General features: G+C 45.5%; 1 protein-coding gene and 1 long non-coding RNA gene across 2 annotated transcripts; one reads left to right on the top strand and one right to left on the bottom strand.

Moving 5' to 3' along the window:
* Positions 1 to 4,809: 4,809 nt before the first annotated feature.
* ST8SIA3 (ST8 alpha-N-acetyl-neuraminide alpha-2,8-sialyltransferase 3) lies at positions 4,810 to 23,215 on the bottom strand. The gene is made up of 4 exons (XM_027525790.1): positions 22,598 to 23,215; positions 20,999 to 21,118; positions 18,040 to 18,597; positions 4,810 to 15,143 (listed from the first exon to the last, which is right to left on the bottom strand). The coding sequence occupies exons 1-4, from the start codon at positions 22,774 to 22,776 to the stop codon at positions 14,861 to 14,863; spliced, it is 1,140 nt and encodes a 379-aa protein (XP_027381591.1). The 5' UTR covers positions 22,777 to 23,215; the 3' UTR covers positions 4,810 to 14,860.
* Positions 21,105 to 24,571, top strand: LOC113882714. The gene is made up of 3 exons (XR_003508428.1): positions 21,105 to 21,188; positions 24,127 to 24,283; positions 24,532 to 24,571. It is a non-coding gene; the product is annotated as an uncharacterized LOC113882714 (long non-coding RNA).
* The last annotated feature ends 1,923 nt before the right edge of the window (positions 24,572 to 26,494 follow it).

The following is a 26,494-nucleotide window of genomic DNA, read 5'->3' as shown; positions in this document are numbered from 1 at the left end:
GGTCCGTATAAGACAAGAGAAGGGGGAAGATACAGACACACAGAGAAGGCCATGTGAAGATGGAGCCAGATTGGACTATGTAGCCGAAAGCCAAGGAATGCCAAGGGTTGCTGGCAGCCCCAGAAGCAAGGACAGAAACATCCAACGATTCTCTATCAGTACTTCCAGAAAGAATCAACCTTTCTGATAACTTGAATTCAGATTTCTGGCCTCCAGAACTGTTATAGCATAAATTTCTGTTACTTTAAGGGAGCAAGTTTCTGGTAATTTATTATGACAACCCTAGGAAACAAATACAATAAGGGTTGTCAAATGAAATATTTTACATATAGGAAGGAGTGTGTTATTTAAAGCAAGGATTGGCAAACCAAAGCCTGAAGGCCAATCTGGCTGCTGACTATTTTTTTAAATAAAGTTTTATTGAAACACATCTCTACTTGTTCATTTATGTATCATCTCTAGCTGTTTTTGCCCTACAATGGAGGATTGGGTAGTTGTGATAGAGACTAGGAGACCCACAGTAATGAATATATTTACTCATTTTGGGGCATGCAAATACAGGTTTACTTAAGAGAGGGGATGATGATAGGGAATGGGGAATTCTGTAGTTATCCCTTAATAAATCTGCTTTGAAAGTCTGTATGTTCAAATTTTGAATTTGCTTAAAGTCACATCTCTCTTATAGAAGTGGAGATATTCAACCACCAATTCAAAACTTCAACCAAACAGCTGGTCTATAGGATTTATGAAGCCTTAAGGTAGATCATTTACCTCATCTTCCTCACTTTGACTTCTTGGACTTAATGTGAATTGAAAGCATAATTAGTAAGCAAAGACTCTGATGCTGGGAGGGATTGGGGGCAGGAGGAGAAGGGGACAACAGAGGATGAGATGGCTGGATGGCATCACTGACTCGATGGGCGTGAGTCTGAGTGAACTCCGGGAGTTGGTGATGGACAGGGAGGCCTGGCGTGCTGCGATTCATGGGGTCACAAAGAGTTGGACACGACTGAGCGACTGAACTGAACTGAACTGAACTGAACATACTCTCAGAATAAGGGAATGAGCTATCTACCAATATCATTATATTGAAGGCCCGTCTCTCCTAAATGGTCCTGGTGCTTAAGGACATGATTGGATGGGCTTCTTTTTGATATGTACAGTTCTCCCAGCTCCCAAACAAGAGATGTAGCAACTGAGTTAAGTAGCACACAACAGTAGCTTACTTACCTTAGCATAGTATACAAATAAGCATTGCTTCTCTGTTGAGGAATCATCCTGTTGAAGCATGCTTTCCACCTAAACTTGTGTGCCTTTTTAAAGCCTTTACAACTTTTCTGGTGAAATAAAGATTTATAAATTTGGTCATTGAACTTTTACTTGAACATTTCTGACCAGTTTTGAGAAAGACTTCTCTTAAAAAAATGAGTCATATCTCTTGAAAATCCGCTTAAACGGATTTATACAGAGAAACAATCATTGATGTCCAAACATTCAAAGATGTTCAGCAAAGCACTATTTATAGCCAAGAACCCAAACTTAAATTTGAAACAATAATGGAGAATTAGTTAAATAAGATAGAGCTTCCATCCTGTGAGCTTATCAAAGAATATTTAATAACATGGAAGGCTTTCTTGATATATTTTTAAGTGGAGAAAAAGCAAAAGAATGCGACAGTATGCATGGTTAGGAACAAACACACACTCAGAAAAACAGGTGAAAGTTGTAGGTGGTTTTTACTATTTTGTTTATCTCTATTTTCTCATATTTTTTCAAAGAATATTTTTATAATAATAAAAAAAGAGATAAAGGGAGCAGATTTTGCTTTCAAATATTTTCATTTAGATTTGAGAATTGTTGGTATAAAAATAACTTTGTTGTTTGGGTCCCAGAACATTTGATAAATTACTTAAAATGTGGCTTATGAGGACAATGCCATTTAGATAAGTCACTTTCACACCTAAGCCTCAGTTTCTTCATCTGGAAACCAGAGCATTGAATTCATTACATATCTAAGTTCCCAATCACCTGTGACATTCTGTGTGGTATGAGATAGTGTTCAGAGCAGCCTGTCCATCAAACTAACTTACTCACCAAAAATGCCCGACCGCTCAGTCGTGTCTGACTCTTTGCCACCTCATGGACTGTAGCCTGCCAGGATCCTCTGTCCATGGAGTTGTCCAGGCAAGAACACTGGAGTGGGTTGCCATTTCGTCCTCCAGGGGATCTTCCCGACCCAGGGATCGAACCTGTGTCTTTTACGCCTCCTTCACAGGCAAGCAGATTCTCTACCACTGAGCCACTGGGGAAGCCCACTCACTGAGAACAGTGCACTGCAAATGCGGTGCGTGTGTGTGTGCATGCGTGCTAAGTCACTTCATTCGTGTCTGTCTCTTGTGACCCCATGGACTGTAGCCCGCCAGGCTCCTCTGTCCATGGGATTCTCCAGGCAAGAATACTGGAGTGGGTTGCCATGCCCTACTGCAGGGGATCTTCCCCACCCAGGGATTGAACTCACATCTCTTATGTCTCCTGCATTGGCATGTGGGTTCTTTACTACTAGCACCACCTGGGAAGCCCCCAAATAGGGTCTACCCCCAATTATTGAGGCTGGTACAGACCCTGTGGAAGGCGCACTGGAGAAAGAGCCCAGACTCTTGCTTAGACTAAGAAAGTCAACTGCCTTACTGGCCTGGGAGAGTTGGGTCAAGTTGGCTCTTCTATGGGTGAGGTTTCTTTAATCTTCTTTGTTTTGGTCAAGTGGCGGCAATGCATTTTCTTAGGGAAAAAATTTCTAATTTTAAAATTTAATTTGTACCTATTGGCCCCAGGCAAAGACAGCCTGCAATAAACTTGGTGTCGGTTTCATGTTTTGCTGAAGTTTCTGAAGGGTTTTGTTTTGTTTTAGAACAACTAAACCGCTTCTCTGTGAGAGGTGACGGGGGGCAATCATCAGCTTGTCAAGTTTGCTGGCCTCTAAAATTTGTATTGCCTTCACTTGAATATAACAGGGCCATCCTTTGCTCTGCTTGCCTGTCTTTCTCTGTCCTTCACCTGCATTCCGTCCTCCCCTGGAGCTGCACAGAGTAGAAGATATTCCCTTGTAGTGTGTTGACCTGTTTCCCCAGTAAGACTTTTAAGTTCCTTCCGGCTAGGCACTGTGGTTTCGCTCATTTTGTATCCTGTTCCTATCCCACCCGGTGTCACACATAGGTGACCACAAGCGACTTTTGATTTGAATTTTAAAGTGTACTGTGGCCAGCCCTCTCTGATGCAGCCTTGTTTACCAAAGGTGGGCTCTTTCACCCTCCATTAGCTCTCCCTTTGCTTGAGATTACAATCAGGGGGCTGCGCTATGGTGCATTCATATGCTGGGACATTCTTTTTTTACTCTTAAGTCTTTTGAATTTGTTACAATATTGCTTCTGTTTTATGTTTTGGTTTTTTTGGCCTCAAGGCAGGTGGGAGCTTAACTGCCCAACCAGGAATAGAACCTGCACCCCCTGCCCTGGGAAGGTGACGCCTTAACCACTGGATCGAGTCCCCGCGATCGTCTTAAAGTTGGAGCATGTGTATTGAGAGAAACAATTCTGAGGCTGTTTATTCCTTTAGTCAACAAGCATGTATTCATGGTGTTCGCTGAGGCAGCGGAGCAGAGGGACAACTTCTGGCATCTGTGACGTCGGCACGACGATGGGAAGGGAGAGGACAGGAGCAGAAGCGGGACACAGACTCGATGGTCTGACCATGCATCCGTCTATCCGTCCATCAATCAAATACCAGCTGATGGCCTAACAAGTTCCTAGCGCTGGTTTGGGCACTGGGGGGCACAGTGTGATTAAAACAGGCATGCCTGTTTTGGAGAAGGCAGAGTTTACAATATAGTGGGCAACATAGAAAAACAGTGAATAAATAAATAGCTACTGTCTTTTCAAGTGAAGGATGAAAATCCTTCAAAAAAATAACTTAGGGAGTAGCATCAACATATATACACTTTACCATGTGTAGAACAGGTAGCTGGTGAGACGGCGCTCTGTGACTGGGAGCCCAGCCTGGCGGCCTGTGATGACCTTGAGGGGTGTGATGAGGGGAACCAGGGAGGCTCAGGAGAGAGCTGACACATGCATCATGGTGGCTGGCTCGCACTGCTGTACGGCAGAAACTAACACGACACCGTATAGCAATTTTCCTCCAATGGAAAAAAAAAATTTAAAACAGCAAAGGGAAAGGGGATGGAGGCTGAGGGGTTATTCAGGGCAGGTGGGCTACAGAGTGACCAGAATGGCCTGAAGATGCAAGGAAAAGAGCCCTGGGCCGAGAGTCAGTTTCTCATTTCAACGCTGCCATTTACTCTGCAGCAGAAGTCAAACTCTTATGCATCCTTCTCTCACCTGATTACTGATGAAATAAGCTGATGTATGTGACTGTACCCCTCAGGAGTAACATCATCATTATTATTATTAATGTTAAGGCCTGTTGCATGATTTGCATTTAAAAGACCTGAGGAAAAATTGGGCATTGGGGGCTAGTTAGTATTAGCTACTAGTTCATGGTTGTAGACAACCAAGTAGTTAGTTTTAGCTACTAGTTCTTGGCTGTAGACAACAAAGCTCAACCTTTCTGGAGTCCTGCAAGTCCCCAAGAATTCCTTAAAATGCAGGGGATGAGATAAGGAGGATGCGTTCAATCTGTTCATTGGATGTAGTGTGTTTGTGTGTGTGTGTGTGTGTGTGTGCACGCACGTGTGTGTGTGTGTTTGTGCGTGTGTGCGTGTGTGTCCCTGAATGGGACAAAGACAACCAGTAGTGCTTTCCAATGCACAACAAAAGTTTATTTAAAAACAACGCATTCAGTACCGTGTTTGGCACAGGAGGCAATGAGGCAGGCACATTCACACTTAACAGGTACATTTGGGGAGCTGTCGAAGCAGATCATTGCATTTTCTTCACAAACTACAGTCACAATATACACGCGATTACCTTTACAAAAGAAAGAAAAAAAAAAGTGATCATCCTTGTTCACCAAGAAGGCAGGAGGCTATTTACACATTCCTCAGTCCAGCATGCTGGCTTCAGTCCGATCTCTGCAGCCCTGTCCATCTGGCAGCTCGTTTCTAAGAGTGACTGAGGCTGCCGCTCGTAAGAGATATGAGTCTGAGTCCTAAAGGCTGAAGCTTCGTCCAGAGAGCAAGGGGTCTCCTCGTTTGCTGGAAAGGAGTAAAGCCTTCAAAGCCAGTGTCTCAGCAGGAAGTAGCTTTTCCACAACAAATGCATCCAGCGCGTGGGGGAGGGCTCCGTGGTTTTAACAAACTTGAGCATTTATTTTTCCTCATGCTTCTTCCTCATTTCTATCATAATTTACAATCACTGTTCTCCTACCTTTTGACCTTTTGTTTCCATCATTACTCTATAAAGAACTTTGCTCCTCACCCTACATTGTTATAACATTCCTTAAAATGATGCTAAAATGAGGCGGTGGAACCAAGTAGGTTAAACGAGAGAAGATATCATATACATTCTTTTGTCTTGATTTCTGATTCGTGCTTCCACAATAGATTGTCAACTTCCCATCTAAAGAATGGAGGCAGCATGGCGTCGTATAGCATAATAGAATCAGTGGTTGGGAGACCCAGACTCTAGTTCCAGTTAACAAGCTGGGAACATAAGTCATTCTCTGTTTCCTGAACCACAGTTGCCCCGTCTCCACGTTCAGGATATTCACCTAGAATCTAGACCTGAGTTAATGTCTAGATTTGTGAAGTTCTGCTGTGGACTTGCGTGACTGCCCTGCGTGAATAGGTGATGCCGCATTGGGCTGGTTCAGTGCTTTTGTTCTGAGTCCCGGGAGAATTTCAGTGCTAATTGCTGATGCTCCATATTTGGATTTCAGCCCATCGATAAACCCCTCCCAGGGCTCTTGGTAGTAAGGCTGCGTTCTGCCTAGTAAGGGCTTAGATCTGGGTCTTGAAATGTGGTTAAAGAGCATTTTTGTCTTGGATACCTATTATTCTAAGTCTTGCAAAATGGTCTAGGTTCTAGATTTCAGAGGGAAATCTGTTCCTTTCTGCAAATATTTAAATGACTTTATTTCACCTACATACATTGACCAAACCTCTCTCCCACTATCTGCCAGATTTTCTTCCCTACCTCACAAGATGAAAATGTTGTGGGGGTGGCTGGTTCCTCAGTGCTGGCTTTGCTGTTAATTTCTTCCGAGTAAAATTGGGACCCCGTCAAGTCGCTTCTGTTTGTAGCTGTGAGCTAACCCTCTTTGTGTATCAGGAAAAGAGCCAGATAAAAGCCTATTTTGTGCCCAGGCTATATGCAAATTGCTCTGAACACAGAGAAAAGCATTTTAACATGTACCTGGCTCATTTGAAATAAAGTGTAGTGTCTTAACTGTAGTGGAACAAGCTGATTTTGATAACTGTTAAGAACAGAAAGCAGAGGTGTGCCCTGACTTTTTGAACGTAATACAGAAAATGTCCAAGTTGAGTTTCAAACCTTCACAGTCTGGAAATATTTTACAGAACCTGTAGGGCATTTTACTACAGCAAGGAAAGTAGACTCGGTCCTTTATGATCTAATTTTGATTTACCACATACAGAATAAAAACTTATGGCTACTCATTGTGTGTAAGGAATTAAGTACACTTTTTTTTCCTCCAGCATTGCCTTCCAAAGGATTTAATTAAACCCACCTAAGAATGACCTCCATCCTAAAACCTTTAATTTGCAAACAAAGCTTGTTGTGTGGCTCAGTCTGATTTCCAAACACTCAAGAAATAGGGCTTTCACTTCTGACTGGTGGTGAGAAGGAAGGAAAGCCGAGCCCAGTGCCCGAGATTGCAGTGGCCAAACGTTTGCTGGCAGGTCCAGCCTCAGCTCAGGGCTTCGCTGAGGGCAAGGCACGACATGGTGCCTTCCCTCACTGTGTTCCTAGCAGTATTCTTATTTAATGGAGTTTTTAGCCCACTGTGAATTTTCTGAGTGCAGATAAAGTCCAGCTGAGTGCATACTCAAACCCTGGGCAGGGTTGTAGTGTTTTGCCGAGTGTCCCCCTGGTGAGGTAGAGACCTTTGAACCACAGAGCCTCCCCAGGTAAGGGTGACGGGTCCAGGTAAGCCAATCGGATGCCTCTTTCTACCCCCTTCTCCTCTGCAGGCACTAAGTTCTGGATGCCTGTCACTTTTGTGCCACATCAGAAGGTTGAGGAGTAAGTGGACAGGGAAAATTAGCCAAATAGGGAAAGAGGCAACGGACAATAGGGTGTGAGGAAAGATCAGCCAAACATGGTTTCAATTGGCAGTTAAATTAAAGAGTGTTTACCTGGAAGGTCACCTTTAGAAATCAGACAAGCCATGGCTAGTAACTCCTTAAGGTTCTGAGGAGTCTGTTGAGAGGTTCCTAAGAGTCACGTGGCTAAGGGAGTATTTTGAACCCCTAAGGTCCTTAGCCTCAAGGACCAATAATATATTAAAAATACAGAATCGATCAAGGTGGCCATGCCTCTCTGCAGCAAGCGGGGTCCACGGGAGCCCCTCGGAAGCCACGGCTAGCCCTTCTATTTGGTGCTCACTGACTCAGAAATTGTTCAGGCAGTGCTGCGCTGGAGCCAGCTCATAATGGCTCTTGAGAGTATATTGTGACATTTCAGCTGGTTGACATCAAGTTAGTAGTTGGAAACTGGCTATGAAGAGAGTATCTATAGCATGGAAATTGGCAAGTCCTACAAATCAGGGCTCCATCATCCTTCAGAGCCAGTTGTTAAACATTTAGCATCACACCAAAGAGCTAAAGCTGTCTCTTAACCCCACAATAGGAAAAAGAGAGGAGGTCTCTAGTGTCTCTGATGATGAAAGTCTTTGCATGTGCACAGCTATGGAAAGGAACCTGGCCAAAACTTCATTGGGATGTAATTTAAGAGTAATTCAGGAGTGAAAGTCGCTCAGTCGTGTCCGACTCTTTGTGACCCCATGGACAATACAGTCCCTGGAATTCTCCAGGCCAGAATACTGGAGTAGGTAGCCTTTCCCTTCTCCAGGTGATCTTCTCAACCCAGGGATCAAACCTAGGTCTCCCACATTGCAGGTGGATTCTTTACCAGCTGAGCCACCAGGGAAGCCCAAGAATATTGGAGTGGGTCGCCTATCCCTTTTCCAGCGGATCTTCCTGAACCAGGAATTGAACCAGGGTCTCCTGCATTACGGGTGAATTTTTTTTACCAACTGAGCTATCAAGGAAGCCCTTCATTAGGATGGAGGGACCTTATTTAACAGAGGCTGGCACCAGGCAACCAGTGCCAACTGACCACCCCTTTTATATTCAGCTGGTTTTAGAACCTTAGCTTCTTGATGTGTTTTTTTTTTTTTTCTTTTTTGATTGGTTTCATTTTAACCCAAAGATCTTTGCATTTGGGGGCACTTCCTGGAGGTTGAGAAATAAGACCCCTTTAAAACTATTTTAGGCTCTGGGAATGACATCTAAGTAGAATCTGAATGAATTGTTCAACCTTCCTATTTCTCAGTCTGCCTATTTTTAAAGATGAGTGACCCGAGATCGCTTTTAGTCTGAACCCGAGAGACATATAAAGAGCTGGCCTTGGGGTAAAGTAGGTTAAAGCTATGTTCCCCACTCTGACTGTCTCCAGGCCTGCATCCATTCTGACAAAATTGACCAGTTACTGTTCACTTACAAATTAGTGGCTGGTCAATTTAGCCAAAAGAGTTGAATGGTTGAGTCACTAAGACTATTTCTATTGTCGTGATAAGTCCAGGAAGCAGATCTGATGGTAACTGCATGAGAAGTGACAAGCATTCAGTGACTTTGGTCAACATGGTGTACATGACTTCACTCTATATTTTTGGTTCCCAAATTGTGGCCACATCAGAATCACCTGGGAATCTTTGTAAGTGGGCTTTTATTCCAGGACATTCTGAGCCACAGGTCTGGGGAGGAGAGCAAGGATGGTATTAGCTCCTCCTGCCTTCCAGCTTGGCTTGCTGGTGGATGGGTAGCAAATCCAGGTCCTCTCCCCACAACCCCATCGTCATCTTATATCGAAGTCAGTTACTCACAACAGGCTCATCACTGTGATTATCCATTGTAATTAACAACAAGAGAATGAGCTTAATTGAGGATAAAAACATCTGTTCAAACACATATATCTTCGATAAGTCATCACAGTAAAAAGAAATTTTAAATACTGCATGATACAATAATGACATTCTAAAATATTTCCCACTTTAAATGTTAAATCTATATGGCAAAGTAATCAAGGGGTGAGAGAGTCATATTTCGTCATTTTGGTCTGTGGTATCAGCTCATCTGTGGCCTTGATTAATTGGGCCACAGGGCCCAGACAGGACCAGCAGGTAACCCAGGGGCTCTAAGTCCCCAGCACCCACGACCCTCGGTCTGGGCTTTTCAGCCGCACACACGCACAGCCGCAACTTTCTTTGTGAGCAAAAGTATAGTTCTACACACTCAGGGAGAAGTAGAGGCAAGACATAAACTTTGGCTTGGCACATTCAAATTGCTGCAGGGAAAAGGATCCAGAATTATACAGAAAATGGCTGTCTCTCATCTTGGACAGGAAGACCCAGCCCCAATTATTCATTGTTATTTGTGCATCTTCTCAGCATATTGAACTAAATGCAAGAATGTGAAGTCTGCTCTTGAAATTACTTATTACATGGAAAGGCACTGACAAAATGTACTTTTTTACCTAGAGTCCTCAAATGAAAATTTTACATACTAACCGCTCTCAGCATTCAACTTTTAAATTATGCATACATATTACTAAAACAAGGTTTTATTAAGATGAATAGATTATTAAGATCCCAGCTGTCAACTGGGAACTGTCAGTAACTTCATTGTGGTTTACCAGATTTATCAGAATCATCATTTACCAAGTAGGTTTCCTTTCATGTTAGGGGAGAATGTAGGTTATTACCAATGGACTGTCGTATACCTAGGCAAGCATCTCCTTTTCTGTTTTGCATTGAGAAATAATTTTTAAGTGCAGGGAAAATCTTTTTTCCTCTTTTTCAGCTTTTCTAACTTATTTTATTTTCTGTGCCTTGTAGACCCCAGACCATAATCACTTTCCCTTTGAGCCCACTTTTATTGTATGCTGATGAGCCAAGAAGTGCTAGATGAAGAGTCAAAACTTCTCCACTGATTACCTGTGCAATCTCGGGAAAATCGCTTAACCTCTCTGTTTCTCATTTTGGGAAGTCAAGGATTATGACCAGAGATATTGAAAGGCTCTTCCATTTCCAGTGTCCTAGGTCTCTAGAATTCTGTCCCTGCTGCTTTTGCCCTCAAGTCAACATCTCTTTGCTGACTGACTGTGTCTAATAATTAGTATTTTGCCCAAATCAAGGAGAAGAGGGTGGCAGAGGATGAGATGCTTGGATGGCATCACTGATTCAACGAACATGAGTTTGAGCGAACTCTGGGAGATAGCGAGGTTACAGGGAGGCCTGGCATGCTGCAGTCCATGGGGTTGCAAAGAGTTGGACATGACTTAGCAGCTGAACAACGACAACAACCCAAGTCAAAAGAAATGCTTTTCTATTCCTCTGCTTCCCCACCCAGTCAGGTTACTTCTGACGTTCACATCCGTGGATAACTGGCTAACTGGAGGCCTGGGCACAAGGAGGCCAGGGGACCCCTCCCTGCACAGCCTGGCTGGTAGTGCCATGGTCAGGGGCCTGCCATCAGAGTCACACAGATGGCCCGGTGGTCACAGCCAGCACTGCTGAATGCACGGCACTTGTACCACGGTCAAGGACACTTAAGACACAGAAGCAAAGCATGCAGAGGCCTAAGCATCAAATATGGAGAAGATTTTCTGGGTGTGAGAGGGGATCTTAATGCCACACTTTAACGCTGTCTCCCCTGGATCCGCATGCCTACACAGGACACTCAGAACAACTGATGAAAACCAAGGGAGTAGCGTTAAGCAGGTTGTTAAATAATTGTGGGGGTTTTTTGTTTGTTTTTTGTGCAACTGAATTGGTCATTTGCATTGGTGTCACATGGAGACAGACTTGGGGGCTTTATGGTGATACTTATTCCAAGAGTGAGGGTAGACTCTGCCATGAGCATCTGAAAGAAAGAAGTGTGAGTCGCTCAGTCGTGTCTGACTCTCTGTGACCCCATGGACTGTAGCCTGCCTGGCTCCTCTGTCCTTGGAATTCTCCAGGCAAGAATACTGGAGTGGATTGCCATTTCCTCCTCCAGGGGATCTTCTCAATCCAGGGCTTGAACCTGGGTCTCCTGAATTGAAGATGAATTCTTTACCATCTGAGCCACCAAAAAGAAGAAAGGTTCTGACAAAAGGATGCACTTAACCTATAACCAATAGAGCAAAGTCAATGGAAAAACCAGGGGTTGGTACCTGTGGCTGAATCAGGAAGGAGGACCCACAGGCCTGTCTGCCCACGCCACTGCTGTTGACCACACAGCCTTGGAGATCCTGGCTATTTATAGAAGCATTCCATATTTTTTAGAAATTCTATGAGTTTAATAGTACTGTCTGTCTGGTGAGACATTTAACACAAAATGGATATGTATAAGGAGAAGGCAATGGCACCCCACTCCAGTACTTTTGCCTGGAAAATCCCATGGATGGAGAAGCCTGGTGGGCTGCAGTCCATGGGGTCGCTAGAGCCGGACACGACTGAGCGACTTCACTTTCACTTTCACACTTCCTAATCTGGGCTCACGGGACCCAGCAACTCTTTTGGTCGAGACAGTAGTTATATAGGTTTAATCTTGGGAACAGTCTTTAAAAACAAAAAGGCTTTTTGTATCATCAGCTAGAGGCTGTTTTTCTCTATGCCGAAACTGTAGGTCAAGGGCATAACTAACCAAGAAAAATAACAGTAAAAGGTGTCATATATTGAGTGCTGACTACATGCCGAAAACTGAGATAAATGCTTTACCCGCACGCTGAATCTAGTTTTTGGGTTGTTTTTTTTTGCAATAGAAGGATAAAGCCCTCATATAAAGAATGGATAAATTATGAGAATTGTGGTTAACCACTATGGGAGGGCTTGGGATTGTCTTCAGAGATTTTTAAAGACAAAGGGAAAGGTGGTCTTTTGGGATCACCTCCAGGAAGTCCTACCTGGGACCAGGAGATAAGCCTTATCTCTCTGTCCTGGGTCTGGGAGACAGGTCTGTTTCCTCAGCATGTTGAGTTTTTGTGAAAGTGATGGATGAAATGATGGTGGGAGATGACAGAGTCCTCTCACTCTAGGTTAAAATGGAGCCAAGAGCGAAGTGAGATTTACTCAGTCTCCCTGAACTTAAAGAAAAATCCCCAAACCTGACATTTTGATGAAAGCTAATTTAAATGGTCTACAATAGAACAATTAACCGGCTTTAGGGATTCTGGTCGTTTGCTCTTTTAACCTGCCTGGTTCCAAGTGTCCACATATTTCATGAAATCTAGTGGGCACATTGGGGTTAAAACTCCAGAGTCAGGATCTGGCCCATATTCAGTTCAGTTGGTCAGTCGTGTCCGATTCTTTGCAACCCCATGGACTGCAGCACGCCAGGCTTCCCTGTCCTTCACCAACTCCCAGAGCTTGCTCAAACTCATGTCCATAGAGTCGGCGATGCCATCCAACCATCTCATCGTAATATTGGCATTATCACTTAGCTGAAACCAAGTGAACTAAGTGCTTCGGAAGATCCAGCTAAACGCTCCCGTCAGTTTCCCATCTCCCTGTGGCCCTAACAGAGAACAGCACAAAGACTGTAGTACTGTCCTCTTTTTTTTCTTTTCTTTTTTAATGTAGTACTTTCCTCTTTAAAGTGATAAGGGAGTTAAGCATGTGGTTTGAGTGCCCATCAAATTGTATCATTGCATTTAGAAGTGTTTTGGATATCTCCCCCTCTACTTATTTCAAGTATCGAGCTTCCCACTTCAAAACTTCCATTCGGATGCTCTCCGGCTATTTGGATGATTGTCACTCACACAACGGAGTGAGGTGTGTCACCAGCGGTAACACATTTGGACTGTATGACTTTTCTGTCACTGGTTAGTGTCTGGATCTATGTAAGCTGCCCTGATTAGCTTTCTGGGAAAAATTAGAAGAAAACAGCCCTCTTCAGAGCCAGGCAGAACATGAGCATAAGAACCGCATCTTTCCTTATCAAATCAGACTTGTATTTGTTTTGATTTTCGGCATGATGGTACCTTCCCAAGGAGGGGCAGGGAGCTGCTTACTGAACAATAGCAATGATTTTAAACAGTATTTGTAACATCACAAGCAATCTAGATGAGATTTCTGGAAAAGAATAAGCTACCCCACCCAAATGTATTATAAATGTGCTTGACTGGCATTTGGAGAGAAGAAAGAAACTCTTATTAAAATTTAACATCGACTTGGCCAGACTTTGGGCTGAACTGGAAGAACAAAGTGCTGCTCAGTGAAAAGCTGGGGACAGGAGTGATGTGATTCCACTCCTAAGGCTGAAAGGGGAGCAGCTGCTGAACCCCTTGCAGCAGGCCCATGCATCTCCAGTCCCAAGGGTTCATTTAGGACCAGGCTTGCCACGAAACAGTGGCTTTTCCTTTTGAAATGTTAGATCTGTAGAGCCGATTTCAGTGGAAAGAGGGAACTTCTGGTGTCTACCATCGCCTTGGAGTTCTGGAGCGGTGCTGATGGACACCGTGACGCTCAGGATGACCTCGCCTCAGCGACGTTCACATGGGGTCCTGGCCAGTCTCAGAGCACCTCCTCTGCTTTGACCCTGCTGGTTCTCAGAGGCCCTGACCATAGTTATAACACTTTAGGGGCCATGGGATCCGTAACAACTTCTAAGTATTCTCCTTCCTTTCTCTTCTTTTATAAGTACCAAACTCAAGCTGACTCCCTGCCTCTATGTTCTGAGGGGATTCCCAGTCCAGTGCTTGGGTTGGGGCTGTGGGAGGCAGTGCGCCCAGGCTGGAACGCCCTTGAAGGTGCGGCATCAGGATGATTTGCCATAATAGCGCTCAGGGTCACGAGATGAGACGCCACCCGCGCCACAGTCTTTCTTAGTGATGGTCAAAGATGCCCTGGATCACGTGCCTCCCAGCAGAGAGGAGCTGCTCTGCTGCAGGACGGCTGCATGGACCAGTGAGAACTTCCCGAGGGGCATTTCTTATAAAAGGAATTGCAAGGGGATCCGTCACGACCCACTCAGTTTGTCATGAAGCATCAGTTACCCAGAGCCTTGAACTTATCAATTACAGATGCAAGACACACAAGCAAAGCTATTTCAACACAACTCCTAGCCAAATATAAAAGTCCATGGTGGTGGGGCCAGGAAAGTGGTTGTAGAGGGTGGAAGGGAGAGGGTGGGAGGGGCAGCAGGGAAGAGAGGAAGAGAGAGATGATATTTGCAAACCATTTTTTTCTGTTTTCATTTTGAAGAGTCTGATCCCACCCAGGCAAAACTGAAATCCTGCCCTAACCTCTGCCCAGAGGCCTCTGATTGCGAGGCCTCTATCTGAGCAAAGCTGTAGACACTACAGCTCTAATCCTCACTAGAAAAAAAAAAAAAAGGAGGCAGTTTATTATTAAAATACAAACTTGAAAATACTTCAAACCATTTCGTTAGCAGCAGAGTTCCCAATGCAACAGTCACTTTATCAATCAAGTTTAGATCATGAGGCTTCAAAGCATCTGTCTTGCTAAGACCCTTAAAAGAGCAGGGCAGAGGGGAGAAAAGACCCCTTTGCTCTTAAGGGGCAGACAGTCCTTATGAGAGACTCTCTAGGGGTCTATTCTGACGGGCTACTCGGTGTGAGTCGGGGCACTTTTAAACCAGCCGTTTGGCACTTCCTGCTTGGAGTTCTCAGGCACAGTGTGACAGGGTCAGCTTGGTGAGCCCTTCCCCATGCATTCGGTACAACAGCTGAAACTCAGCCGGCAGCTGGTGGGACTCCTGCCACTTGGTGGTAAATTTGGTTCCTTTTTTGTCATAGTAATGGTACGGAAGATCTTCCCTTGTGTTGGGGTCAAATCCAAAAGGCCAGAATCCATACAAGTGGATCTCTTCACAGACTGCTGACGCCAGGGTGTACATGAGGATACCTGTGCTCAGCCGTTTGGGTGACAAGTGTTTGTTTTTCCAGTACCTGTGGAATAATAAGTACAGGCGGATTCAGAGCCCAGTGTTGAAGGTTTCCGTCAGATGAGTCACTGTGACCAGTTTGGGGGGAGTGAATTTATCCAAGTAAATTAAGCAGTACTATTCTGAATCTATCTTGAAGACCACAAAAAACCCCTCAGGGCAGGGCCATCTACTTTGTGAGATCCAATGCCAAATGAAAATGTGGGCCCTTATTTAAAAAATACTCAAGAATTTCAAGAGGGCAAAGCAGGGGATTAAACCAAGTGTCGGCCCTTCTGAGCGCGGGCTCGTCTGTTACCGTGGAAGTCCCACGTTCAAAGCTGTCCCTGCTCTCTGTGTGTGTGCTTAGTCGCTGAGTTGTTCCGACTGTTTGTGGCCCCATGGACTGTAGCATGACAGGTTCCTCTGTCCATGGAATTTTCCAGGCAAGAAATACTGGAGTGGCCCTACTCTGGGTTGTCCAAAAGAGTGGTGTCTCTGACTCCCTGGTGATGCCGTAAAAGCCCACCAGTGAGAATGACCATGCCTCTCATACGTAAAGGGCGCTTGGGAGTAGGGAGTGGGTATTTACTCTAAGGGGCCCTCCTCTGTTACTTCCTTACCCAAACTCAGAGGTTAAATCTTTCTTCACGGGTTTGAAAAGATTTGGGGGCCTTATTTTTTTCTACCCTTTTGTGAAAACCACATTCCCTGTTCCTATGTCTTAACCGAGGGCTTCCAAGACCTTCTTTGATGTGCCAGAACCTAAGAAAAGTATTTACACACTTTCTGAATTTGTAAAAAATGCTAAATAATGGTTGTTGTGCTTTCCATATTTAGACAGTAATTTGAAGCCTTGCTACCTAAACTGCCAAATATCTGAGACTGCTGTGGCATGAAGGTGTGTGCATGCGTGTGCCCGTGCACTTGTGACTGGTGTACAAGCATACTCAAACTGTTCATGAATCAGATTTCCACAGACTGAACTTCCTCCAAGGTTTTGTTGAACTACTGTGTTTGGTCCAAGCCCAAGTGGGTCATTCTGGCTACTCCACGGGCCTCCTGAGAGGCTGGGGGCCAGAAGGGCCACACAGGCTGCTTCTGGAAGGTTCTATCACATGCAGTTAGACCCTTCTTCACTACCTGAAGGCTTCACATGGACATTCCCCTTCCAGGTGAAATTCACAAGTTCAGTCTTTGTTTTCATATTCTTACCTAAGGAGTTAGAATGACTTCTGATGATTCTTTTGGTACAGCTGTGCTTAAATGGAGTGAGAGGGGAGCAAAATGATGAAGTCAGAAAGACCACAGGGCAGGTTGGCAGGAAGCCTGGCTTCTAATTCTGGTTCTACCCATTTTGGGCAGCGATGTCCAGTATATACCTCATTCTTTGTACCTCAGTTGATACGTCTTTAAACTTAGAAGCTGGGTTATATTACCTCTTAAACAGGTAACCATACATCCTGGGAAACTGAAATAGCCCCAGTTTTTGTCTGTTATCTTTGTCATAATTCTTAATAGTGTCCTTTTTCTTTCCAAGAAAAAGTTCCAGCGTGGACTCTAAATGCTGGCACCAGCCTGCCTTTTAGATACGTACCAGCTGATTACATGATCATTCCTCCTTTATGTGAGAGGTCAACTACAAGATCTTAAATCTGGAAGATGTTAGAGGACTACAGGATGTCTACTATGTACCCATTTGTGATGTGATAAAAATTTTATAACCTTTTCTACCAGACCTCCCAGAACCCATTCTAACTTGCAGTAACACCTGGATAGTATGTGAGGGCATTGGGGCTACTTGAACAGGGGACATTAGAGGTGAGGCGATTTTCTCAGATTATTCATAGAAAAAAATTCTGCAATTAATTTTGTTTTATAAAATTCCCTTCATTTTATAAGTGTGTGTGTGTGTGTGCTCAGTCGTGTCCGACTCTTTGAGACCCCATAGACTGCAGCTTACCAGGCTCCTCTGTCCATGGAATTTTCCAGGCAAGAATCCTGGAGTGGGTTGCCAGGCCCTTCTCCAGAGGATCTTCCCAACCCAGGGATCAAATCCAGGTCTCTTGCATTGCAGGCAGATTCTTTACCATCTGAGCCACCATGGAAGCCCTTAAATGCCTGCTCCCAATTCTGGCTGCTCATTAGAATCATCTGAGGAATTATTAAGACATACCAAGTATCTGAGCCGCTGTCCTTCCCCACCAGACAAATCACGTTAGGATCTCTTGAAGCAGAGCCCAGACAAGAGTACTTTTTTAAATCTCTCCAAGTGATTCTGAGGTATAGCCAGAGTTAAGACTCATCAGACTAGATGAAAATACTGCATCCTGGTTAATCTGTCTTTCAAATTACAGGGGGATAACAACGAGCTGCTAAAATACTTTTCACATGTTTTGGCACTCAAATCTCCAATGATAAAAGCCGATTTTACAATTTTGACTTGTCTAGGTGGTTTTCCAATCTTGGCTATCTAAAAACAAAAAACAAAAAAACCACCCATCAAAGAAAAAGGAACATTTAAAGTCAATTGCATCTTTAAGAAAACCACTTGATTTGTCTACTTTAGTTGTTGGCATTATTGGGACGTAGCTGTCCATTCAGAGAAAATTATTGATTTGTGGTGATTTCCATGGCTGCTTGTTAGGCTTACCACCAGGGAAGGGGACAGGGGATGGATAGGCAAAGCTGATGAAACACCAGTCCTTCCATTTGACACTTGGTTACCAGCTTGGGTAGGAGATCGAACTTCTTACCTAGAACCATCCGTTCATTCGTTACAAAACATCAGAGTGTGTTCTAAAGTACTATGCTAACCACAACAACTAACTAATCAGATAGCTAGCTCCCACCCCCAACAGATTACGATATTGATTTGCCATCTGGTACGGTGTGAGTTAAAGGCAATAAAACATACACACCTGTTGACATGTTGCATTATATTTCCAGGCCAAGCCAACTGGAGCTTTAACTGGCCTCTGTGTTCAACAAAAAAGTCAACTAATGTCCTGGTAACAGTGGCCGATGTGTGGAAGAAAAAGGCAGGGATCCAAAGAATGGCCCCGTCAAGCTTTTTCAAACTGAGAAAGAAGTTGTTACGATCCTGAATGGTCAAAAGGTTGTTGTAATATTTTTCCAGGATGCTGGGGTTGAAGGTGGTAAGGTTGGTTTTCCTTCCAACATCTCTTTGGAAAGCTTCCGTAGGGGCGAAATTGCAACGGAAAACAAAATCTGACTTATCTATCTGCGGTCCACACCGGCTCCCTGTCAGGATCCCGCTATTTCCAACCACAGCGCAAATGTTATAACGCTTATTCACAATGGGAGACACATCTGGAAGCAGTGATCGGAAGTTATTGCTAATAGAGAAAACGTATTTATGGCTGGAATAATCATAGTGCATCAGTTGTCCAATCCGAACACTATTCTTGGTCAAAGAAAAGTTTTTTATTACATCGACATGCTGAAGAATTTCTTGCCTAAAATAAAAAGAGATTCATTAAATGTATCCCATTCAAAAGAACTGATTTTCCATCTTAGGTCTTACAATGTTTCATTCAGGCAAGAACTGTAGGCACACGTAACCCAAGAAAGATTATACACTCATAATAACTGAAGGGAGAACTGCTTCAGGATTACAGGCATGCTCTAGTCTCTCAAATTCTGGGTGTAATCCTCTAAGGCTTGTAAATGTTGTGATTTATGGTTTTCAGTTGCTGATTCTTTGGGTTTCTGCTCTACCCAAAAAATATATTTGATCAAGGGGGAGGCATGGGCCAAACTGTGTCAGAAGATACAGGGAGACAATTTACACAGACCCCAAGGAGCTCACATTAATGCACAAACATTGGTGACTTACAGTTTGCAACTAGGGACTACTTGTTTGCTATTGGGCTATAGTGTACGAAGAATATAAAATATTACTGGTGTCCAAATAAGAGTCAAACAGATATGAGTCAGTATGGTACTATCTATTATTAAAATATGAAAACGGTAATAGCAGTGGGAGTAGTTGAATATTTAATAGAAATGAGATGATAATCTCATTATTGTCCTTTGAATAATGAAAAAGGAATCTTTTTCTACTTGATTATATAGAAACCCAATTAAGTTAGAGAAACCTAATTCTTTAGAAAAAGAAGCTATTGTAAATCCTGAAAACATGTGTATATTCTAAGAATTCAGAGGATAAACAGGCAAGGGTGATACTTAGCACTAATTTCTGGTTGCTTTCATGTTGAGCATTAAGTGAAATTAACTATCTCCTCTTAAAATCTCTGCTATTTAAAATACTTAAGAGAGATCGGTCATGTGTTACTTTGCTACTAGGTTATCCAGTTCTAAGAAATCACTGAACTCCTCTATCTTTTGCCTAAAACAAATGGCAGGAATGAAACTAAATGCTTTGCATACTATCACTTTACCTGGAATCTTACTTTTTAAAAAATTACTTCAAGTTGTCAAAATGCAGAGCGACATACACTGAAGGCTTTAAAGCAAACTTCCAAAGTTACTAAGTGTTCACTGCAAACTGTTACAAAGGTAAAAGCTTAAAGTGACACTGGGCAAATTAATTAAAGATTACCTAATAAATGGATTGAAAGAAGGGGAGTTTTGAGAAGGAAATATTGTTCTAATTGGTTATTTGGATCACATGGCCTAGTGTGGGGAGAACATTTTTACTGAGACAGAAATATGTTTTGGGAAATATATAATATATTTGACCCATGACAATTTTCTGGGCTGCTTAGAAAATTAAGTTGGATTAAAACCACAAAAGTTAAAAAAAAAAACTTCAGAGTTTTAGAATTAATCAATTATTATCATGGACTAATTGATAATTAAACAGTGTTTTAAAATTTTTAATCATAATCAAATGACTCTATGCCAGCTTTTCAAGTAAACATTTTCATGTACCGTGGATAGCTACTGAATTTGTTTTAATTCTATCATTGGATTAAAAGAGTGCGATAACTAGAAATTCTATGACCAAAACACAACACCCTAAATAGAGTGGTAAAGTAAACTTTTGTAAAATAAGTATTCATACCCCTAATGAATACACTAGATGCCTCACATTGCATTTAGCAGCATAATTATCCCACCAAGAAGGAAGAAGTAATGACTTATCTGGGATTGCTAAGAGTAGACCAGAAATCACTGAGGAAAATACATACATTCGCATAAATCTCATCCTTCTTCTCCCACCTCAAAAAAGAAAAAAAGAAAAGAAAGGAAACACACACACACACACACACACACACCCCATGTATAAATGAAGCTGCTGTAAGACAACTAAGAGTAATTTTGGTAGCGTTTACAATATATTATAAGCTATAAAAGTTTAATGAGAACAATCAGGTTAAAAAACCAAAACCATACTTAAACATCTGCATATATTTGGGCTGAGATTTTTCACTAGTAATTTGTTGGGGATGAAGTATAGTGTCTTCTGTATTTCGGTGAGACAATACTTTTTTACTTTTTTTTTTTTCTTTTTTCCAGTGAGGGGCAATGAAAATGCATTGGGTGGTCTTTTTGTCATTAACTTTTTTTTTAAATAAATGGCTTTGGCAGTATTAGCCATACATGTTACCTATAAATCACAGTGCTCAATTTAAGCTCAAGTTAAGGAGAATACTAGAAATATCTCCCCCCCTCCTTCTTTTCAAAGTGGCCTTATTGATGTTTTCCTTTTATGAGGGGGCACTCCATAAACAGAAAAGGGTTACTAATCAGCCTTTGTGCAGTCAGGCCAGGAAGGCAATGCAGATACACCTCGGGTTGGGGGGAGTGGATTTCTGTTGTACTGTTATTATTTCGTTTTGTTTTGGTTTTGAGCTCCAGAATTCAGAACACCTCCTGGATCTCCTATCCTACCTTTGATGTAAAAACGCTGTCCGATTAAACGTCCACTTAGGTCTGGCTTGGAGTTCATGAGTCACAGAATGCGGAAAGGGCACCAATGACGAATCTAGAAGCTTCAGCGCAAATTGCGACCTGGAGAGGGGCATGAGTACACAGACAAACGCGCTGGGCTCCGCTCGGGGAAGCCAAGGCAGCCATTAAGGTCCGGCCGGATGGCAGCGGGGAGGGGACGGTGGTGGTGCGGGCGGCTAGTTGGCGCAGGCCCTCGGTGACATCCCGCCCCAGAGCCCCCTGCTCGTCTGGGCCACCTTCTGCTCCCCACACACACTCGGGAGGAAGAGGGGAAACTAGGCAAGCCCGTCTCCATTGTCCATCCCTCCGGGCGAGGGAGAGACCATAAAATGGCCGTCTCGCGGAGAGCAGGGCCGGGAGCCCGGCGTTCGGCCAGAAGCTGCCGCGCCAGGGGGACCGGGGAGTCAGCACCGCGGACAGCGGCCGCGCCCGGGCGGGAGGCAGGGGAGTCAGCACCGCGGACAGCGGCCGCGCCCAGGCGGGCTAGGCCCGCGCCGCCCCCGCGCCGCCCCCGCGCCGCGGCCCGATTGATTTTTGGAGAAAAGGGCAGATGAACCCAAGACCCTGGGGAAGGCTTGGTGGGGGGTGGGTTGGGGGATGGCTCCTTCCTTAACCTCTTCCTTCCCGAGCCTCGGTCTGATTTCAGCCCCATCCCCTGACCGGGGGCCCTCCGGACATCCGCTCCACTCCTTCCCTGGGTTTCGCACCTCGGGTCTGGCTGAGACCACAGGGTGCAGTTCGTATTCGCCACCAGCCCCTCTTGAAGGCTCTGTTGGCAGAGCTCTTGGGGGTGGGGATAGGGGTGCTGTCACAGTTGGGGCAGAGGGCCTCCACGAGCTCCGCCAAGCTTCGCCCGGCGCCTGCCTTCTCGGTCCAGCCTCGCGCCCGGCGGTGACTTGGACCCGGGCGAGGGGAGGCGGCCCTTAGGCGGCTCGCTTCCCGCAGAGGGCGGGGGGGATTGCGGAAATCCCGGAAAGAGTTGGGGGGGGGGCGGGGGGCGATGGCAGGGCGGTGGGTAAGGATCGAGGTCGAGGACCCCAGGGGCTGCAAGAGAACAGACCCGCGCCTCGTTTGATGGCTCATGGGTGGGGGGAGGAAAGCAGGAGAGCGCGCCAGAGGAGTCCGGCGCCTGCGCCATTAACTCGCCCCGGTCCGCGCGCGGGGTAGGCGCTCACCGCCACGCATGTCCATCTCTGCATGCCCACTCCCAGATACACACAAGGCCTCTCCATCCACCATCATTCTCCTTAAACCACCCTCCCCACCCCACCCCACCCCCCATTTTTGAAATGGGGGAAGGGATGCCAAAGAAGAATATGAGAATGCAATCACTTTGATGAGGACGACGTCCGGATTAAAAAAAAAAGCAGGAGGTGGGTGGCGGTGGTGTTAAGAATCAGAGCGAGGCATGGAAGGTCCACGCAGTTATCTTGCCCAAAGTGTCTCGGAGAAGGCAAAACACCCTCCCTTCCCCCACCCCCCGACCTCCCGCCCCCATAAACTAGATAACCCGCGGGCGCCCAGAGGCCCCGCACTCACCGGAATCCCGCGTGGAGCATGTACATTCGGGGCGCCCCCGGGTTGGCGTACTTGGGAGTGGTGAAGATGCTCTCCTTTTTCAGGGACACGTAGCTGATGAGCGATAAAATCAGCAGGGCGACGCTGAGCATGATCAGCCCCAGCACACTGGCGACCCGGGCCATTTTGCAATTTCTCATCCCGGGCCGGCTTGGGATCAGGAAAAGCGGGGAAATCGGTCCATTGAGCGGCCAGCAGCTCGCTGGCGTGTCAGTGTGTGTGTGAGTGTGTGTGTTCGCGCGCGCGTGTCAGCGTATGTGCCGGGGGGAGGGGGACCGGGCAGGGGAGCCGCGCAGGGGCCCCGGGGTAGGGGTGGGCAGGAGCCCCAGAGAGAAGCCGGGCCCGGGAGGCAGGGGCGAGCGGGCCCGCGAGGCTGAGCAGGGAGACGGAGGGTCTGCGCGGCGCCGCGGCGCTGGAGCGGCGCGCCGTGCGTCTCCGGCCGCCGGCTCAGGCTCCCCCGCGCGTTTCCAGCGAGGCTGCCATCTCCTCTGCCTCCTGCAAGACAAATGTGATTGGAATAATGTTACAGTTCGATCTAAGCACAGGATTTAATTAATGAACTCTAATCTCCCAAATAACCGGGGGAGGGGCGGGGGAGGGAGGGGTGAAGGGGAGGTGGCGGAGGGAGGCGAATTGAGGCTCGGAAGGCTGCAGCCCGCGTCTACGCGGCCTTCCCCGCCGAGGGTGCCGGCGAGGGCGATGCCTGTGGCCAGACAGACGCCCAAACTTAGTTCCGTGGACAGTTCATTGCTTTATAAGTATATCGTGGAATACAGAAATAAATAACTGGGTGGGCTGTCCTGGAGGACGCACACCAGCTGGGTGTTTCTGAGATGCTGGGACAGTGGTTTTGGGAGCAGATATTAAAAAGCTTCTCTTGCTCACCACTGAGCCCGGTCCCACCGATCAGCACCTGCCCTAGCACCCCACGAGGAAGCCCTGGAGAGCCACTGGGCCTTGTGAGCGCCTCAAACCTTCTTGGCATTTTCCATAATCTCTCCTCTATCCACTTGGGTTGCCCAGCGCATCCTTTACTTCTCTCTAGAAGATGGGCCGTGGCTAGCAGAGCTGTAAGGTGAGCTGTGAGGGTGGAGGGCTGGACTCCCCCCTCTTTCCTCCCAGTGTCTGGTTCCTAGCACACTGCAAGTAGACGACAGGCACGCCGCACAGTTGACCAGGACTGCAGCAGGTCACTCTGATTTAACTGTCCATTTCACACTTTTCTGACTCATCCCTGTGGCCCGGCCTTCAGGATGGGCAGCTCAACTTTGCCCTGAAGCTTAGCTTAGCTTGGACCAGAAGCCGCCTGTGTGCTTAGTTGCTAAGTTGTTTCTGACTCTTTGCGACTCCATGGACCGTAGCTCACCAGGCTCTTACTGTCCATGGGATTTCCCAGGCAAGAATACTGGAGTGGGTTCCTATTTCCTTCTCCAGGGGATCTTCTGAACCCAGGGATTAAACCTACGTCTCCTGTGTCTCCTGCATTGTAGGCAGATTCTTTACCCGCTGAGCCATGGGGGAAGCCCCAGACCAGAAGCTGGAGTATGATAAACCTCCATCCATTATGAATGCCCACAGCTCTCTTTGGAGGAGTCCAGGAGCCAAGGCAGAGAGGCTGCCTCCGAGGATGGAGGGAAAGCTCACCAGGTAACACTTTGTGTTGCTTGACTTTCAGTTTGTTTTAGCATATTCACGTGTTACCTGGTTTAATGTTCCTTGGAAACAAAAGTTAATTCATTTTCAGTCATGCTGTTGAATGCTCAGAAAGCAACCCACATGTTTCTTTGGCTCTGTCCTTTGAAGTTAGCTGTGGTTTCTTTCCTCTATCTTTATACTCTTGGCCTGGTCCTTTTTTCTGACAAAGGTCTGTCTAATCAAAGCTATGGTTTTTCCAGTAGTCATGTATGGATGTGAGAATTGGACCATAAAGAAAGCTGAGTGATGAAGAATTGATGATTTTGAACTGTGGTGCTGGAGAAGACTCTTGAGAGTCCCTTGGACTGCAAGGAGATCCAGCCAGTCCATCCTAAAGGAGATCAGCCCCGAATATTCATTGGAAGGACTGGTGCTGGAGCCAAAGCTCCAATATTTTGGCCTCCTGATGCGAAGAACTGACTCATTGGAAAAGACCCTGATGCTGGGAAAGATTGAAGGCAGGAGGAGATGGGGACGACAGAGGATGAGATGGTTGGATGGCATCACTGACATGATGGACATGAGTTTGAGCAAGCTCTGGGAGTTGGTGATGGACAGGGAGGCCTGGTGTGCTGCAGTCTATGGGGTCTCAAAGAGTTGGACACAACTGAGCGACTGAGCTGACTGACTGACTAACTGGTCCTTCCAATAATGGTCAGCAAGCACTAAGGACAGAAGCCAGAGGGGAGAAATTGGTCTTCAATAGCCTTTTCTAATAAAACAAGTTGATGTTTTCCAGGGTGACTGTGATATCTTCCTGTCTTGAACTTCTGATTTTATGGGCTTCGATGGACCTGACACTACGGCCTGTCTGTGGGCTGTGAATTCCTCAAAGCGGTGAACTCCTGGGCTCAAAGCTCCTGAGTAACCAGGGCCGCGTCTTCTTCTGCCCTGTTTCTGTGAGTGTGAGTGTGTGTGTGTGTGTGCGCACATGCACATACGCGCACTTACCCTCAGTCAACAAGTTTTATCTGACTCTTTGCAACCCCCTGGACTATAGTCAACCAGGCTCCTCTGTCCATGGAATTTTCCAGGCAAGAATGCTGGAGCGGGTTGCCATTGCCTACTCCAGGGGATCTTCCCGATCTAGGAATCTCAACGAACCCATGTCTCCTGCATCTCCTGCATTGGCAGGCAGATGCTTTACCAGTGGGCCACCTGGGAAACCCTTGTTTCCACATCCTCCCTGCATTCGGTCTAGATGTTTAAGGAGTGTTTGAGGACCTAAGAAGCTCCCTGTGAAACACATGTCTGGTGTGGCCAGCAGTGCATGGAATGCAACCGTCTGTTTCCAATGGAAAAGACAGTAATTTGTACCCACTCAAGACATTTTTTATCAACATCTAAAAATGTAGGTCAAGAGGACACAGATTTTCCCCCATGGGACGTTTTACTATGTAAAAGTTACAGAGAGGGCTTACAGGTCTGTGCATGATGAATATTTGAACCATATTTTTTGAATAAATACAATTTTATAAAAAGAGATCATATGAGTGTAGTGTAAAATGCCCAAAGGAATAAGACCTTATGAGAGCTGTCTGGGAATGATACATGTTGGAAAAAACTCTCCTTGACCAGGAGGTAGAGGGGTCTGCCGTGGAGTCCAGAGGACACTGGTTACAGCTTCAGGCTCTGGAGTCAGCAGACTGGCCCTGGAACGCTGACTCTGTGACCTAGGAGAAGTTGTCAGCTTCTGTGCTTCTAGCTTTCTAGCTCCTTATCTACAGGACTGAAATAAAGACCGCCCCCGCCCCCGACCCAGAATCTGAGAAAAAATTAAACAAGGCAGGTAAAGGCCTTGGCAGAGCTCCTGGCTTGTATTGAACAGTTAATAAATATGAGCTAAAACAGCCTGGGTACATTTTTAGTGTCTTTCTGTGACCCTATAAATATCCTACTGTACAATGTATAGAAAAAGACGTACTTGGTGAGGCATTTTCCTACAGAAAACGGCAAAGAAGCTCTTTGGTTCTCTTACAGCGTTACAGGTTTTCCTGGGACATATGATATGGACTCATTCCTCTTGGACTTAAAAATTGATGTATTGCTTATGCTTAGCACACCTCTGTGAACCTTCTGAAGAAAGTCCTGCTAGAATAATTCCCATATTGCATATGGATCACTGAAGGTCACATGATGTAAAGGAACCAAATTAGCTAGAAA

Source organism: Bos indicus x Bos taurus, chromosome 24 (genome assembly GCF_003369695.1).
Source record: "Bos indicus x Bos taurus breed Angus x Brahman F1 hybrid chromosome 24, Bos_hybrid_MaternalHap_v2.0, whole genome shotgun sequence".
In the NCBI taxonomy this organism is placed as follows: Eukaryota; Metazoa; Chordata; class Mammalia; order Artiodactyla; family Bovidae; genus Bos; species Bos indicus x Bos taurus.
Note: the sequence above shows the minus strand (reverse complement) of the source record. Positions and strands in the feature narration are given on the sequence as shown.

Bases quoted from the DNA above. Each gene is read 5' to 3' on its own strand.
- ST8SIA3 (XM_027525790.1), bottom strand. From the start codon at position 22,776: ATGAGAAATTGCAAAATGGCCCGGGTCGCCAGTGTGCTGGGGCTGATC. The intron at 21,119-22,597 runs GTGAGTGCGGGG...GCCCCTCTCCAG, and splicing joins ATGCTCCACGCGGGATTCCG to GTCGCAATTTGCGCTGAAGC. The intron at 18,598-20,998 runs GTAGGATAGGAG...TTTTTATTTTAG, and splicing joins ACAGCGTTTTTACATCAAAG to GCAAGAAATTCTTCAGCATG.